General features: G+C 40.5%; 2 protein-coding genes across 3 annotated transcripts in view; one reads left to right on the top strand and one right to left on the bottom strand.

Annotated features, from left to right (window-relative positions):
• The window catches only part of SKIL (SKI like proto-oncogene), a 29,452-nt gene extending 11,959 nt beyond the window's left edge, over positions 1-17,493 (bottom strand). Inside the window, exons 1-2 of one of the 2 annotated variants that reach the window (XM_058730481.1) lie at positions 17,131-17,493; positions 13,783-15,565 (exon numbers count right to left, since the gene is read on the bottom strand). In XM_058730481.1, the coding sequence (XP_058586464.1) occupies positions 13,783-14,884 (1,102 nt within the window). In that variant the 5' untranslated portion in view covers positions 14,885-15,565; positions 17,131-17,493. The remainder of the gene's footprint in view (positions 1-13,782; positions 15,566-17,130) is intronic. The other variant, XM_058730482.1, reaches the window with a different exon arrangement.
• LOC131513132 (basic proline-rich protein-like) lies at positions 16,402-18,120 on the top strand. The gene is made up of 2 exons (XM_058732518.1): positions 16,402-17,608; positions 17,669-18,120. The coding sequence occupies exons 1-2, from the start codon at positions 16,402-16,404 to the stop codon at positions 18,118-18,120; spliced, it is 1,659 nt and encodes a 552-aa protein (XP_058588501.1).
• The last annotated feature ends 343 nt before the right edge of the window (positions 18,121-18,463 follow it).

Below are 18,463 nucleotides of genomic sequence, written 5' to 3'. Positions count from 1 at the left end.
ATCATGCTGTATGCCTTACACTTAGTGATGATATTGATTATTTCTGAATAAAACTGGAGGGGAAGAAAAGTGAATTGATAGAGGGATGAATAGGTAGATATCTAATAAAAGAAGTATAGTGAAATGTTAAAAAAAAAAAAATTAAAAAGATAAGGGAACCCAAGCAGAGCCTCACAGAGTAACCTGAGTGGAGGAGTAGAATGTCCAGAAAGACCAAGGCAAATAGAGTCTGCAGCACAGAGAAAGGTGCCCAGAGAGAACTCCACAGATCTGTGGAGGGTTTACCTCAAGAATTCAGCATAGTACCTGAGCAGCCCATGCTTGTGAGGAAATTTCTCAAAGCCGGGTCATGCAGCTAATATGGTGACTGATGTGAGGGGGGTAGGAGTCCAAAGAGCAGCCAATTTATCCTATTATGGCACAACTCAAATGGGCATTATTCACTCCACAGCTCCCTACCAACTTGGATGAAGTGATGGGATTGCATTGCACATTTTTACCTTCCCTCTACCCAGTCTTGCCCCTACTCCCTTCCTTTCACAGGCAACTGACCTCTAATAAACATCACAAAAAAACAAACACACAAGCACCACAAAAGTTTGCCAAGCTAAACTACTTTGCCTAACACTTATCAGTAAACCATACTTCCTCATAAACTGTACCTGTGAATAAAGGCAAAGAAGAAGGTAAACCCTTTTGGCTACTTAATGAGCATCTACCTGATAAGAACTTTATACATCCTACTTAATTCTAACAATAACTTACATTAAGTAGGTATCATGATCTCCATTTTACACATTAGAAAAGTGAGGTTCAGAAACTGAGAAAGATGGGGCACCTGGGTGGCTCAATTGGTTAAGCATCCGACTTTGGCTCAAGTCATGATCTCACAGTTCATGGGTTCGAGCCCCGCGTCAGGCTCTGTGCTGACAGCTCAGAGCCTGGAGCCTGCTTTGGATTCTGTGTCTCCCTCTCTCTCTGCCCCTCCCCTGCTCGTGATTTGTCTCTGTCTCTCAAAAATAAATAAACATTAAAAAAATTTTTTTTAGGGGCGCCTGGGTGGCGCAGTCGGTTAAGCGTCCGACTTCAGCCAGGTCACGATCTCGCGGTCCGTGAGTTCGAGCCCCGCATCAGGCTCTGGGCCGATGGCTCGGAGCCTGGAGCCTGTTTCCGATTCTGTGTCTCCCTCTCTCTCTGCCCCTCCCCCGTTCATGCTCTGTCTCTCTCTGTCCCAAAAATAAATAAAAAATGTTGAAAAAAAAAAAAATTAAAAAAAAAAATTTTTTTTAAAGAAAGAAAAGAAAAGAAACAGAAAAGAATAACCTGTGGCTACTAACTTCTCCCTTATTTGGTTTGTTTCACATGGCCTCCTCACTACCACTCCCACTCCCACCACCACCACCACCACCATTCAAATTACAGTAATGACCCTGCTCTTGTGGGAAAAGAGTATCTTATTAAAGGGGGGAACAAGACTCACTTGGTAGAGGAGGGAGCTAAAAGGTGGCAGTATTTGGGTGAGCAACAAAAACAAGAGGCTAACAGACAAACCCAGTGGAGTAAGAGAGAATGGAATTAAGAATGAGGTGAAGGAGGAGAAGGATGTGACAAAAAGGAGAGCTTCATATTCTTCTGACACTGCCTCTGAGAGTCTCCATTCACTTCTGCAACTGGGTAAAGTGTGTGGGAAATGATGCCATCATCCAATAATTCATAAACACAGCACTCAGAGGACAGCCACCAAATACCAAGAAACCAAGAAAACTATTTTGCCTCATGTCCCAATATTCCAATTCAGAACCAAGAAACTACACAAAATGGAAGGGAAACATCTCTAGATGCTAAGCAGTTGTGATTCAAGCAAAATTAATTCATAAACTGTCCATGGTTTGACTGGGGAGATCTCACTCATGGCGGAAGAAACTCAGAAGAAACCTGACAACCCACTACCCATTTTGTTGATGGGCCAAAAAGGAAAAGGAAAACAGCTTTTGGAGCAAACATTACACAACTTGACCAATCAGGAGGTGATTTAAGGCCAATTAAAAGCCAAAATTAAAAATATGGACAGGGCACCTGGGTGTCCCAGTCAGTTAAGTGTCTGACTTTGGCTCAGGTCATGATCTTGAAGTTCATGGGTTCGAGCCTCGCGTCAGGCTTTGAGCTGTCAGCACAGAGCCTGGATCCTGCTTCAGATTCTGTGTCTCCCTCTCTCTCTGTCCCTCCCCCACTCACACGCACGCACACACGCGCGCTCTCTCTCAAAAATAAACATTAAAAACAATTTTTTTAATCCACAAAAATAAAAATATGGTAACTTCTATTTGTAGGAGGCCAACATTTTGGTTAAGAATGAACAAGGAAGGCACCTGAGGGGCTCAGTCAGTTGAGCATCTGACACCTGACTTCAGCTCAAGCATGATCTCACGATTCATGAGATCAAGACCCACTCAGGTCATGATCTCACAGTTAGTGAGTTCAAGCCCCGCTGGCAGCACAGAGCCTGCGTGGGATTCTCTAGCCTTCTGCTCTCTCTGCTCCTCCCCTGCTTGCAGGCGCTCAAGCGCATGCTTTCTCTCAAAATAAATAAATAAACTTAAAAAAAAAAAAAAGAATGAACAAGTAATTTGAAAAACTAACAAGACCACAAGACTAGGGGAAATAAAGAGATTTTCAAAGGATTTAAGAATTGAGTATTCAGTGAGGGGACCCTAGGCTCTCTACAAGAGTACAAACAAAACAACAACCTCACAATCCTGATCAATTCTAAAGTTCAGAATCTGAGGCAAAAATCATATGTTTATTTATAAAATAAGCCAATCTCTTGTTTACATAGTTTCTCAGATAACTTAGTTCTACAAGTAAATTAGAAAGGATATTGCTGGTAACAACAATACTAAATAATAGATGCCAGGTGACAATCGACAGCCTAAGAAGAATTACAAAATGCAAACACAAACACTAATTCAAAAAGCAAGACAATCTAAGGGCTTTATCACAGACCAGGGCAAATAATTTAATAAAGCTCACTTGTCCCCTACCTTCACAACAGAGCACAGAAACTGATATTTAAAAAGTCTTGAGTTAACATGACATAAACTATATTCTATAACTTATACCAGATATAAATACTACACTGTATACATACATACCTACCACTTAGAAAGACTGAAAACTATTTAAGACATTTTAGAATTCAGGAAAAAGGTTAAAGTTTTTAAGAACACAGTGCTGAAAAGAGTAGCTTCATCATCCAGAAAACTCATTTAGGCAGAACATTTTTCACCAAAACACTGTATGACAAGGTGTTAATAAGCATGGATAAGCTCACTGTAACAAATCAATGAAATGTAAGATCAGCTAGGGTGCCTGGGTGGCTCACCCGGTTAAGCATCCGACTTGATTTCAGCTCAGGTATGATCTCAGGGTCATGAGATCGAGCCTGGTGTCGGGCTCTGTGCTGAGTGTGGATCGAGTCTGCTTGGGATTCATTCTCTCTCTCTCTCTCTCTCTCTCTCTCTCTCTCTCTCTCTCTCTCCTTCTCTGCCCCACACCTACTCATGCACAAGTACTCTCCCTCTCTGTCAACATAAATAAACATTAAAAAAAATAGAAGATCAGCTTCAATTAAATCGGAGTTTCTTTTCTAGAAGTCACTTGTTAAACTCATTATTTAGAAAATAAAGAAAGCTCCACTTTAAATCAGTTATATATCCCAAATAATTCTGGATGTACTGCCCAAGATATCAATTGCTTCTCAGTTTTTTTTAATTAAAATTACCAAAATTGAGACATTTTCTAAAGTTTTTTCTTAAAAAATTTTTTTAATGTTTATTTTTGAGAGAGAGAGAGAGAGAGAGAGAGAGAGAGAGAGAGAGAGAGCGTGAGTGGGGGTAGGGCTGACAGAGAGGGAGACATAGAATCTGAAGCAGGCTCCAGGCTCCAAGCTGTCAGCACAGAGCCAACGCAGGGCTCGAACTCACAGACCGTGAGATCATGACCTGAGCCAAAGTCAGGAGCTTAACCGACTGAGCCATCCAGGCGCCCCAAAAGTTTTTTCTATTATAGATATCTGGAATCTCAAATCTCCTGAATAGCAAGTTCTAAACTTCTTGACTTGAAATCTGACTCAATTTTGATCAATTTCAAAGCTTGATTTGTTTAAGTTTTACTATTTTATTCATGATCCAAAGCCAATGCATATTTCTATTTTCTATTATCTCTAAACTTCAGATGCCTCCATAAAGAATTGCTAGCATTTTAAATATCCATCCCTCTCTAATTTCTGCCCTTTATTTTATTTTCTAATCTCACACAATCCAACTAACAGAATCACAGTCTAGGGATTTTAAAGAAACCCTCTTTAAAGATCACCTAGTGCAGTCCCCTAGCCAACGTCTGAATTCCCTATTCAAAATCACTGACAAGTGGCTATCCAGCCTCTGTTTGTACGGCAGCTTTAGGTCAAGGGCCATCTTCTTTACTTTTGTGTATTTTCAGTACCTAGCACCATGCCTGGCATGTAGAAGGAACTAATAAATATTTGTTGAATGAATCCTGAATGACAGCTTAGCTCATTAATTCCCAGGGTGGCCTTTTATCGGGTTACTGTGCTACCATGAAACTGAGAAAGAAGATAGTCTCTTTCACATTCAATATCTTTCTACTCCATGAAGTACCAGAAAGCCCAACAGTCTCTGGGGTGTATTTTTAGAAATCAGACCTACAAATTAAATAATACAAATGATGGGGAAATATACAACGCTAACCATGATAAAATGTTGGGATTTGATTTTATCTAACATGTGGTAAGCCATAAACACATTTATAACAATTTATCCTAACTGTGTGTTAAAAACAATTAAGAAAAGCACATATTATACAACAGAACATTCACAGGCATGCCAGATTTTCTCATCTATTCTGCATTTGTGTCAACATACAAATTAGGTCTTCAAAAAAAGAACAATGTAATTAAATGGCACAGCAGTGTTGCTACTACTGATCAGGAATAAAAATTAGATACCAAGATATGAGCACGTATTACCTCTTATCTCACTTTTCAAGGTGGGAAGAATTTATTTACTTGGGTGTTTTTAAACATCAGAATAGAATTCATTACATTACTTGGCAAAGGAGAGAAGTAGATCACTTAGTATCTTAAGTTAGAGCCCTAAACATTTTTAAATGCTTTTATCGCCCAACTTCCCCACCGTTATCTACCGCGAAATGAACAGATGGCATCCTCATCTGAAACACAGGAAAATTTTCAGACATATTATTTCATTCTTTCTCTAAGTCATAAAACAACAAATAACATCTATGAAAGCAAAATTAAAACAATCCCAAAATGTACACAAGAGTAAATTTTAAATAAATAAAAATTAGGAAATGTTTTATAAAAATTTCTCTAAATTTCAACTTACTGTGTTATATACACATGATCCTTTAATAATCACATTTCCTGATAAAGAACTATTGTGTTTTTGGTAGTACAATGCTTTTTAGTCTCACAATGACAAATAATTTAGAGAACTTGATTTCATTTACAAAAAAAAAAACAAAAAACAATAAACATTTTAGTCACCACTTTCTGGATACAAAAGCAATCCTACCCACTCGGCACTATTCACATATAAACATTCCAATTTATACTTAAAAAAAAAAAAATCACAACACTTTACAATTCCTAGACTTATCTCCAATAATAAACTTTGCTTTTAGATGATACTCTAGTTTTTAATTATAGTAGCAGATTAATATTATGACCCTTAATTAAATCCAAATGACAAATATTGATGAACTAAAGAAATCCAGATAATATCCTCAACATATACTGGTAGGATTTCCAAAGTCTCTCCAAAAATTACATTAAAAATTTTTTTTAATATGTGGAAAAATTATTTTTAAAAACAGAATTTAGAAAGAGCTATAAGAGGTAAATTTTTAGATTGTGGTATTTATTCCTAAAACAGTATGCATACAAAGGACTAGCAGATTGGTAAATTTAACAGACTATTCTAATGATGTGCTTACACAAGAAATAAAAGATAATGTATATTAAATATACATTACTTTGTACAAGCCCAACATAAATCATTAGCAACCTTACTAAACACATGACTGAATACACAGCTATGCAATAACTCCTTAGGAATAAAGTGGATATACCTGTCAGGGTCTTTTTGCTGTGTTATTATAATACTAAGGCATTCAAGTGGTCAATAAATGATTTCAGAAGGACACAAAGACACCCTACCACACAGCTGCCAACAACTCTTACTGAAAGAAACTGAATCTCTCACTGAAGGATCAAGTTTCCTCAGTACTTCCAACATGTTGTGAATGAGCGTTTCAACAACTGAAAGAGGAATAGTGTTACAAGGTAGCAAATAGCTACTTAAGAGATTTTAAGGCTCAATCTTGTGCCTCACTTCATTGTAATTATTAGAATTAATCAACCTAATGCAAAACTGAAACAATATGATCTAAGCACCTCCACTAAATTACCAAAACCAGATAGATCTTCTGGAGATATAGCAATGTCTGCTGCTCCCCCACACTGAAAGATACCACCTATTTCACAAAGCCAATTTTAAGTTTAAATAAGTGCTCAAAGATGCTCACAGGAAAAGCAAAGGCTCACGTTTTTATAATGCAACTATTATCTTAAATCCTTTATGGAAATAAAGCCATGTGAAGTTAGTAGTTTGATACCACTCCCTTCACAATGTGAAGGAAAAGGAGCAAACTGATATAAGTCCTGTTAAGTTCCTACTTCTAAAATAATAAAAAAAAAAATAATAATAAGTTTATTTAAGTAATCTCTACACCCAATGTGGGGTGCGAACCCACGACCCTGAGATCAAGAGTCATGTGTTCCTCCGATTTGAGCCAGCCAGACACCCCTAAAAATAAAAATTTTTATACTGGAATTTTACAGAGACCAATTCATTTAATATGACAATAACTTAGCACTCTCCATGTCACATACATCTTTTCACTAAAATATCTGTATAAATCTAAGGTTTTGCTTTTCCAGCCCATTTCAACATATATGCTTTTTCAAAAAATGTTTATTTTTGAGAGAGAGAGAGAGAGAGAGAGAGAGAGAATGAATGGGGGAGGGGCAGAGAGAGAAGGGGACAGAGGATCCAAAGCAGGCTCCAAGCTGACAGCAGTGAGCCCAATGTAGGGCTGGAAGAACCCACAAACCCACAAACCATAAGATCATGACCTGAGCCAAAGTCGGTCGCTCAACCTACTGAGCCACCCAGGGGCCCCCCAGCATATGTGCTTTTTAAAAAAATTATGATGGTGCCTTCCCCACTCACGTTCTGTCACTTAAAAATAAGTAAACATTAATAAAAAATTTTTTTAATTATGATCTCTGTGGCGCCTGGGTGTCTCAGTTGGTTAAGCGTCCAATTTTCTCTCAGGTCATGATGTCGTAGTTCATGGGTTCCAGCCTGGCGTGGGGCTCTGTGCTGACAGCTCAGAGCCTGGGGCCCGCTTCAGATTCTGTCTCCCTCTCTCTGCCTCTCCCTCACTCGCACTGTGTCTCTTTCTCTCTCAAAAATAAACATTAAAAAAAATAAAAATAAAAAATTATGATCTCAGATCACTTTGGCCTTCAATTAATGTATGTTGAGAATATCAAAATGAAGATTAATTTCTTAATGTAGATTAATTTTACTATATGCAATGTAGTCTATTTTTTATTTTACTCTACTTCATTTTTTTAATGTCGGTGACCCACTAAATTGATTTCATAACCCTCCTGGCCCTCAACTGGGGTTCTCAAGAGATAAGCCCAAATGCCCCAAGGCATCCACTGTATGCAATGAATTAACTTCACTTCAAAGCTTTGAGAATGGTAGTATACACCATCTTTGGAAGAAATGATGAAACCATCACTCAGATCATTTTCTGTAGGGCTTAAATCTCCTTTCTTGAAACCCCAGATGAAAAGGGCTGTGTGAGTGACAAACTGCAATTTGAAAAACCTTGCTCTAAGTGAACGATCCTAGAATTGGTCCACAAGTATTATTTCAACAACTAGTCTTGTATTAATAATAACACTTGTGCACTGTGCATTTGCACAGATTTACAAAGGACTACATGTGTAAGGGAATAAACTCCAGTGTTAATTATCATCTATGTTGAAATTATGAATTATGAAATTTTGTTTTCTTCTTTGCACTTGTTTAGGATTTACTACAGTGGGCCTATATTGCTTTCATAACGACACCAAAAAACAACAACAACAAAAACACTTTTAATATGGAATAAAAGCCCTAGTGTTACCAAAATGATCTTTAGTGAGCCTCTAAACTTTCATATTCCTTGTCCCCATAAGATAAACAAAATATGCACTTTTAGGGCTATTTGAAATCTCAAAACAAATTCAATACCACAAGTAAAAACAAAATGCTGCTTTGCTTTAAAACTAAGCCTCTTTTTCTCCTCAAAAATCACTGGTAACTTTATAGGGCTAGTTAAGACTCTTCATTCAGTTATTCAAACCTTTATTAAACATCTACCACATTCTAAATTCAAAAACTAGAAGATAAAGTCCTGCCCTAAGGAGCCTCCATTTAGTCTTTATGTACATATTTCTGTGACCCACTTCTAAGTCTAGAAATCAGTATGAGTTTTAAAGTAATTTATATCTTTCTATTCATTCCTTTTCCTGCCTAGCATGGTACTGTAATACTTAATTTAGTGAATGAAGCAAGCTTCACCTTAAGAAAAGATTTAGAATTTAATTATATCTTCTTTTTGCTTTTCACAGTCTAATAAAATCCTTAAGTTATTTTAAGTTTATGAACCCTCATTAGGCCAAAATTCTGCATGTGGACAGAATAGTTTCCAGTCATTACTAAAGCTATTCCCAAACTAGTTCTATCTCTTTACTTGAACAAAATGAGTTTTGCTCCACACTTTCCTTTCCCAGAATACTAAAGGAATTGAAATTAACCCAATTCTTGATTACTTCCTTGTTCTCCCAGTGGCATAAATTATAATGTATGCATAGCTATGAGAACACTGCTGGCTGCCTACACAGTGATTCAAGTATACCCTTTTTCTTCTTCCTTGAAGTTTCTTAATTTTTTCCCATTTATCAGATCAAAAAGAATAAAGTTGTAACTTATCACCAGCCTTTTTAAAAATGTTAATACTTATAAATGTTTTACCATTTTTTTAATGGTAAAAACGAATATAGGCTCTGTATTTCCTAAACCATAAGGGGGCACTATTCCCAAAGCCATTCTAAAGATTTCATTGAAATGTCCTTATAATTCTTACAATAGACCTGTTTTGTATGTTCTTCTTGCATACTTCATTTTTAGTAAGTAAACAAAATATCCAACTAGTATAACAGCTGTGTACAAATAACTAAGAGTGGGATACATTTGAACCCATTACTCAGTTATCTCATTTGTGTTAGAAATGTCTTCACATAATTCCAGGTAAGTCAAGAAGATGTTTGGGGAAAGGAAAAGTCCCCAAATACATATTAGTAAATGTTTTAATAATAGTTTGAAGTACCATCCTACATTTCTAGACTCTTCCAAAATGCTCTAGCTTCCATTCTCTCACTCAACAGTTTATTTGCAAATCACAGGTGTTTATTTACAGATCAAACCATTATTTTACCCAAAAACTCCAAACATTCTAAAATATAATGCAGTGTGTTGTTCTTCAAAAATGTATTCAGTTTAAAAAAAGATTTCACTGACTGCCTCTGATGCACCAAGCACTAAACTACATTCTGGGAAAACAGGAAAAAGGGTCTCTAAACTCATGAAGTCAATTAATTTCAGAAAAGTAGACAAAAATATTCATACTCGTCGTGCATATGAACACAAATACTTCATCTGATTCTAACCTTACCCTTACTTGATCAAAATTTATGCTAATCGCAAAATACAAACTATATCACTGATGTAACAAATTACCACCAAATTGGCCACAATTATTACTGAAACACATTTTATCTCAACACTACTCTCTGTAGTTGCCCATTTTCTCTAGTGTATTTCCTTACCTTATTGGACTAAGAAATGCACTTCCTAAACAGAAGAAAAAACAGTTTACAAGATAGAATTTTTTTTGTACTATTATTATTCCAATGACTTCTGCAAAAATGAGGAACTGAAAAGAAAATGCAAAACTAAAAATAGTAAAATGTTTAACAGGCTTTAAAAAAAGTTTAAATTGATATCTTTAGGTCATTTATGTGCATCATAATCTATTTTTTTCCTAAGCAGAGTAAATACCATATTATTATTTACCTAAGAGTAATCAATTCTGAATGTTAAAAAATCTACATTTTAAATGTTTTTTTTTTTTTTAAATATAAGGGCAGGGGCGCCTGGGTGGCGCAGTCGGTTAAGCAGCCGACTTCAGCCAGGTCACGATCTCGCGGTCCGTGAGTTCGAGCCCCGCGTCAGGCTCTGGGCTGATGGCTCGGAGCCTGGAGCCTGTTTCCGATTCTGTGTCTCCCTCTCTCTCTGCCCCTCCCCCGTTCATGCTCTGTCTCTCTCTGTCCCAAAAATAAAAATAAAAAACGTTGAAAAAAAAATAAATATAAGGGCATACACCATCTCTAACTTAAAGATTTTCTGTCACATTTTGTAAGAGTAAAGAACCACCTATCACTACAAGTGGGCTTTTCCAATGTGCTTGAAAATAATCTTAAACATCACTCTTCAAATTTTATTTACAAATGATCAATTTGCTTAGCAACCTTTTTTCCATAGACAAAAATGTAAGAGCAACTAAATCAGAATTAGATCAAATAAATAATACAACAGCCATATTTCTAACAAAAAGCATAAAAAGTTCAGGCGATACGAAGAAATAAATTGCTTAAGAACATCATTTTACAAAGCCACCTAGGCAGATCTAAAACCAGTTGTATTTCTTGTCCTGACCTGAGTAAGAAAGGCTTCAAAATATACCGTTAGTTTCTACACAGAGCCAGTTCTTCACTTAGAACACTGACCTTATACCACTTACTTCTCCCATCTAAATATAGCTACTAACTATGCAAATTAAATGGAGCTATTAGTTATGCAAATAGTTAGGTGATCATTACTAATATAATTTCCAACCTTGGAAATAACAGTTGCTACATTTCAAACAATTGCCTTTTGAGTTTCATAATTTTGTTTTTTTAATCTAAAACAATACTTTAACTAAATTAACTATGTATAAACGTATTGAAGTACGTTAGTATTCACATTAAACATAAGGTTCTTTACATAAAATATTAATATATTTAGTTTACTCTTCTATGGAAAAAAAAAAAAAAAAGAAAGCCTGTATTGACTTCTTCAAATGAGCTTCCTCTGGGTCTATTTGGTTTGTTTGGCAACCAACTCACTGACTCACAGGAGATAATAAAAAACGTTCCCCAGTCAAGGATATCTCCTAGCACCCCCTCCCTGTTAAGGACCTTAGTATAAAATTCAAGTTAACACAGAGTTTACGAACCATTACACTAAGGAAAATTGATAAGAAGTTAATGTTTCTCAAAATTCAGTAGTAGTTTGTACTACAAAGTTTGCTTTAGGGAAAAGCAGTGAAAATTACTAGACTTCAAGTCAGAAGAACTGCATTCAGCTCCTCATTCTACCACCCACCAGTTATACAACCAGAACATGTGACCCATTTGGGACTGGTTTCTCATCTAAGAAACCTTGTTCACAGACCTTCAAAAAAGTCTTCAGGACTAAATTTTCAAAATATGGAGTGATAAGCATAATAAAACAACCACTCAAGTATGTATTACATGTGAACCCAAAAGTCTTCTTTAAGATTTCATTGCTAGAAATTTTCTTAAATTCCCTTACATTGCTTACAATTCACATAAAATTGGAAACAATACCAAAATGAAACCAAAAACATTATAGTAAATCTTGCAAAAAGATAACAGCCAAAAGGTGAGGGAAAAAAATCTCACACCTCCCCCCCAAAAAAATGAATTCAAATTAATCATTTCTGAGACAATAAAGGACTACATTCAGATGAAGAATGGTTTCAATTTTACTTAAACCCTAGCACATACAGTTTCAGTTAAGTAAATTCATCACCTTTTTCTTTCTAATCTTTATCATGGTTCTCAGATGTTTGTGTTCACAAATACAGAAGAGGAACTTCAGGCAAAGGAGTTTATCCCAAAAACGCTTATGTCAGAACAATGAAGACTGGAGTAAGAATATCTAGCAAATAATGTGGTCACCTATGGACACGTAAGGGTAGGGCTCTAATTAGCATTGAGCAAGATATCATAAATATCAAAAGGAGCATTCCACATTTTGAGAATATAGATCATCTCCAAGCACAAGCTTCAGCATGGGACCAATCCAGCTGTAAGCAAGTCCAGTAATTTGAGTAGTGGCTTGAAGTCAATCCTGCTTCAAAATCAGTCAATAACTGCACATGAACAATATAAACTTATCTAGTAGCCACAGGCAAGGAATTTCAGAGTGCTGACCCTTTGGAAACAGCAAGTAGCAAACTACCCTGAATTAAGAGTCTAAAATTATCTTCTTGAGCTTCAGAAGCAAATCACAGTTTTAAAACTCAACTGTAACTAAATTTCCCTCAAAACCTTAAAGGTACCATAATAAGGCACACGACACCAAAATCTTAGATTCAAGCCCAAGCTCTAATGTTGCTGTGAATAAGCTGCGGTCATTTAATACGCTTCACTCATTTCTTCTGTGAAGTAGAAAAGGTAGAGATTATTTCAAGAAATAAAAACTAATAGTGGAAAACTTAGATTCTTAAGATGAAACATGGCCAATCTTTCATTGTACAACTCAAATAAAATTATATATGTGAAACTGCTCAAAAACAATGCTTGCCACAGTGTGTTAAATAGTGCTAGCTATTATACTAACTTTAATCAAGTAAAAAATATATTTAACAACCAAATCAACAAGCTGGATATTTAATAACCCAAATCTTGTTTATTACCCAGGCATTCAGGCTCTCAGAATGAAGACCTTAGTTTAGCCTAGCAGATACTGCAGTGGGAAAAATAATAAGATCTCTTTGCTGACAGGTTTTTATATTAGTATTTATTTAGCCTAAAATAATCTATTTATTCTAGCTGTCACAATTTTTTTAAGTTATTTCTTTCTTTTAAAAAACCTCTTACCAGAATCACAAATTCTTCCGATAAACCTGTTTTTTCCATTTATTCCGAATATTGATCAAACCTGAATATCCAGGGATAAAAACAATGTCCGAAATCCTAGATCTACCTTGGAAAAATGCTGTTTGAAGCCCACAACCAGAATTGTTTTGGCCAGCCATTGTACCATTTGCAAATGGAAATAACACCAAAGTGTAAATTATCTGGAGTCCTAGGACAACAACAGATCTAGTCATCAAAAAGCAGGATGTGTGAAAAAGAAAGAGATCATGACTTGACAAAGAAGCCCCAAATCCTCCAAACCCTGTCTATATAATCTTGGGAAAGCCACTTGATCTGAGCCTCATTCTCTTTATCTGTAGAATGGGAATAATCCTACTTCTTGCACTAGGCTGTTTGAAAGATCAAATGAACACACACACAGGAAAGCACTTTATAGCCTAAAACGTGTGATACAAACATAACACATTACAAAGACCAGTATTTTTTGTTGTTGCATGAGCAGTAACAGTTTCTTAACATTGCACAGGTTAAGTAAGTCTAAATATAGACTTTTGATTTCAAAGTAAACCAGTGCCATTATTTAAAATTACTATTAAAAAAAAAAAAACTTGCCTTAGATTGAGTCCTTTTTCCATTTCTCATGCTAAATTTCTCCTTCATTTCTTCTAATATTATCTTCAGTTTCTTTTCTTCAGGTGTCCCTAAGTATTTCTGGTTCACATGAAGATAGCAATGCCATTTGGCTGACTCAAAGCCCCAGTGGCAAGTCCTTTTGTCAGGTGATCTGTGAGAATGCATCACAAATGTCTGGGGCGCAAACATTCCACAGCACTCCAGACATTGAATACATGGAGCATCAGGCTGAACATAAAACTGGGGTGCAAACAGACCCTGACATTTGCCCAAGCATTCATGTTCCACTTCAAAGGCACTGCCAGTTTCCTTTAACTGGGCCAATGAGTTTTTAGCAGGAAGTACACTACCATTTTGAGGAAAAGTGCGTGGCCGCAATAAAGCATTACATAGTCTTTGTGCATCAGTTAATGTGATCAACCCACAGGATGGGGCATTGAATGGAAGTATTCCCAGGACCTTTAAGATATGAAGCTGGTCTGAAGTACACCGTGAACAATAGATGTACAATTCGTCACACACCGTATTTATTTGCTGGAGTGAAAATTCTCGGAGAACAGAATTTAAGACTTGAGGCAAACAGAGTCTCTTTTCTCCTCCAACCTGAAAACAAGAAATAGACTCCCCTTCCAACACAGTCTGTGTGAGTTCTGTGGAGCTATCAGAAGGGATGAACAGTGGACCAGGAAGAACCTGAGGAGATGGAAGAGGCAGAAATACAGTGGGTGACATGCTTTCTTGGGAATACCGAGCAGAAAATGCTGCTGGTCCACCCAGAGAGCTCTGACTACTTAAATGAAATTGTGCCAAAGTGTGTTTCAAACTGGGATTTAAATGTAAAGGTTCTGGCACAGAGGCACAGGTTCGCTTGACGTGCTCCCCATCGGTTTCCATTGGCACTTCATAGTCCTCCAAGTGTTCCTTCTTTACTGTTGGCATCTTGTTTATCATCATTTTTCCATTTGCAGGAACGTCTGTCATCATTTTTTTCACTGGGGGGCCACAATCATCTCCCATCCCATTCAGTTTTTTATTTGAGCCCTGAACCAAGGAAAAATTTGTCTGTAGATTTTCCATTGCTAAAAACTGTGGTGTTAAATAAGTAAGTCTGAGATTTGCATTGTTATTTAGTCACTCATTCCAAGAAAGAAGCAATGCATATCAATACTTATAGCTTACTCTCACAGAAAACTTAAATTTCCAAAGAGAAATCTCCCTAAATTACTCAAGAGATTTTACAGTTTTATTTGGTTCTGCTTATACTCTGTATAATTTCACTACTAGTGCTATAAAATGTCTTCTTTTGTCCCTAATAATAAAGAATATAATTTTGAGAGGCACACCTCTGAGGAAGCCTTTTTTCTTAACTCTTCAAATAGACGCATTAAAATAAACTTATCAATTCTCTCAACTCGGAATGTCCAGATTCAGTGCAATGGTTTGGTCTGGTTTGGAGCAAAACATGTGAAAAGTTTATGCAATTACTTGTGTCATAAAACCTAGACACAAATATAAATCAAAATGTTGCACCCAAATTTAGTTTTTGGCACCAAGGACACCAAAAAAGGAAAAGAAAACAGTATCTTCTCTAAAAGTGATGATCTGTTGGTCTGTGTTGACCAACTGAAGGTTTGTAGAAATCCTCAAAAACAGTAAGAGCCTCTGACTCCACTTGAACTTCTACAGTTAAAAATGATATCTAAAGAAAAATTGCCCAGTTATCTTCATGGATTACTGTTCATTCTTCTTTTAATTAATCTGGAAGAAAAGAGCAGTGAGGGAGAGTTATACTTGAATTTGCTCAGAGGCCAAAGGGTCAGTTTGAAACTAGTTTCTTAATCTTACACTGAGTTCACTTTACCAAAGGTGACACTTGAGCGATTTCTTTAAATCTAACACCAGTTAACTAGAAGAACTTCATTTAAACAGGAAAATAATTTGTAGAATGGGTAAAGGGAGCAATAACATCCCTGAAAAGGGAATAGAAGAACCTTAAATAGATCATCTCACCTAAAACTAAGTACCAGAGTCTTTCCCAGTTATGCCATTTGAACTATAATAATCCATTACTTCATCTCTTAATTTTAAAAAATGCCAGTTTCATCCAAAAAAATCAGATACGTGCTAACATATCTACCATATGTACCTAACTTACAATTTTAAGGGCATTAATTCACCCAGTCAGTGTACGCTATTTTTTCTGGAATGACTGTAGGCAAAAATTAACTTTCTCTTTAAAAGGTTAGTGAATTTGCTTAATGGAAGCCAAAAGCTATAGACTCCACTCCTGGGAATCTCCATCCTTAACAAGACTAATTCCGGACAAAAAACACAAGGCAGACAGACCTCACAAAGAATGCAAATGGAGGAAGAGGAGAAAAGAAAAGATTCTTCTTCCACTTCCTTCTTGAGAGGACACCCAAAAGAAATCCAATAAATAAAAATGTTTGCCTCCCAAACTCTCAGCAGTGTCCCTTAAAAGAGACCCAAAGGGTTACGGACCCAGGCCACTAACCAATGTTCTGACTTTCGCCCACCACAGAAACACCTCAGCCAACGCAGACCGAGAAAGAGGGCAGGAGGCATGACCTACAATGGGGGAGCCCCCCCAAACTCTGAAATCCTCGGCCCACGCAAATCCACCCACCCATCACAAACCCGAGGGGGAGGGCGGAGTGGCGGACAGGGGAGCCGGGACGCCTTGGGCTGCGCAAGGGGAGAGTGGGAAGTGGAAAAAGAGGAGTCCCCCAACCCCCACCCACGGTCTCGGGACAACCCCAAGTGCCCTCCCAATACTGCCCCACTGCGGGGGCCGCGGGGAGGACTGTGGAAATCCACCCCCGTACCCTCGCCCCAGGAAGTTCTCGGGTGTTACCCCAGCACCCCTAAGGCTGCACCTCCCCCGCCTCCCCGGGGCCAGAAAGGAGAAGGGTCTGCGGGCGGGTGGGGCGCCTAGCCGGGATCTCCGCGCCGCCGGGCGCCGACAGACGCCCGGGGCATCCCCGAGGAGCGCAGACTGGCGGCTGGGGAAGGGTGGGGGGAGTGACGGGCGTCCGGGTCTCCGGGGTCCCGACGGCTCCGGTCAAGTGCAGCGCCCTTCCAGCCTAGGGTCAGCGAGGCTTGATCCGCCGTGGGACACCCGCCCTGCGCCCCCCGTGGCCCCAACCCCACCCGGGACCCGCGCATCCGGACCCCCGACTTCGGCCTCCGCGCCCGAGGTAGCTCGACGAGCTTTGTTAACTCCCCACTATCCACGGCACCGCCGTCGGGCTGCCCCAAGGCCGCGCGCCCCTTGCCGCCCGCCGCGCCCGCCGCGTCCTCACCACGAGCCGGGGCCGCACCTGTGCCAGCCGCCGCCGCTCGCCCGCTCCCTTCGGCTGTGCCGGCGCCGCTCCGAACCCCACACACATCGCTACACACAGCCCTCTGACGTCACCGAGCCCTCGGCCCGCCCACGTCACTGCGGAGACACACGGCTTCCCGCAGACGCCGCCGCCGTCTCCGGCCGCCCGGGGGAGAGCGAGGGCGGCGGGGAGGGGGAGGGGAAGGGAACGGAGCCAGCGGCGGCACCGCGCGCGCGGGCCCGCCGGCGTCGCTGCCACCGCCCCCTCGCGACTCCCAGCCTCTCGGGGACGCGCGCGCCGTCTGGCCTATTGTGGCTCCTCGGGGCTCCCCCCTCGCCCCGTCGCCTCGCGCGCGCCCCTCCCCCCCCCAGGCGCGCGCCCGGCACTCCTGGCCTCGCGCGCCGTCTGGGCGGCTGGCGCACGGCGCTGTCTGCGGTGCACCCGGCGCAGACAGGATGTTCCCTCCCCGCCCCACCCCCACTGCCGCCCTCCCTCCTTCCTTCCTCGAGTCGCCCAGCCGGCTGTCTGGGGCCGCCACCGCCCCGCCCCCGCCCCACCCGCTGCTCTGTGGTGACGGGCCAGACCCGGGGGCGCCCTGGCCGCTCCGCTGCCGCGCGACTGGGAGAGAGGGGGCAGGGCGGCCGCGCGGTGCACTGTGCGCGACCCCAGCAGCCGGCAGGGCGGAGGCAGGGCCCGCCCGGCAGAGCGCCGCCGCCCGAGGTCAGGCACGGGCGACCCTCCCCCCGCGAGGCCGCAGCTGGGCCGCCCCGCCCCGGAGGCAGCCGGGTGGCGGCCGCCCTGCAGCGCCCCCGATGTGGGCCCCGCTCCCCGGGGCGCGCCGGGGCTGCCCCCCGCCCCCACGGGGCCTCCCGCCCGCAGGCCGCCCTGCCAGCTGCCTGCGCTCCGCCCCACCTCGGCGGCCCCCGCCTTGCCGGGGCGGCCTCCGCCCAGACGCCTTCCCCGGGCTGACCTCCATCCGCCATCCGGCCAGGCTGGAGGGCTGGCCAAAGTTCCGGCAAAACCGAGAGAAAACATTTTTGTCCCTACTTCTCAGCCTCTCTCCTCCCACCCTTTCTCCTCACTAGGTTGCTCCCTCGGTTCCAAAAGGGAGCTAGAAATTACAGGTTTCTACAGTGTTTACTTAAGGCCTTTTATTATTTGGTTTTTGTTTCAGAGGGGAACAGGAGATAAGACGAGGAAAGGTACGACGTACGAGCTTTCGGCTTTGACCCTCAGGGGCGAGCAGAATGGTCTTCCTGGTCAGTGTTCCCAGGGTAGCCAATTAGCATATTGAACTCTGCCGAGTTGCTCT

This window comes from Neofelis nebulosa, chromosome 5 (assembly GCF_028018385.1).
Source record: "Neofelis nebulosa isolate mNeoNeb1 chromosome 5, mNeoNeb1.pri, whole genome shotgun sequence".
NCBI classification, from domain to species: domain Eukaryota; kingdom Metazoa; phylum Chordata; class Mammalia; order Carnivora; family Felidae; genus Neofelis; species Neofelis nebulosa.
This window is presented reverse-complemented; position numbering and strand designations above follow the sequence as displayed.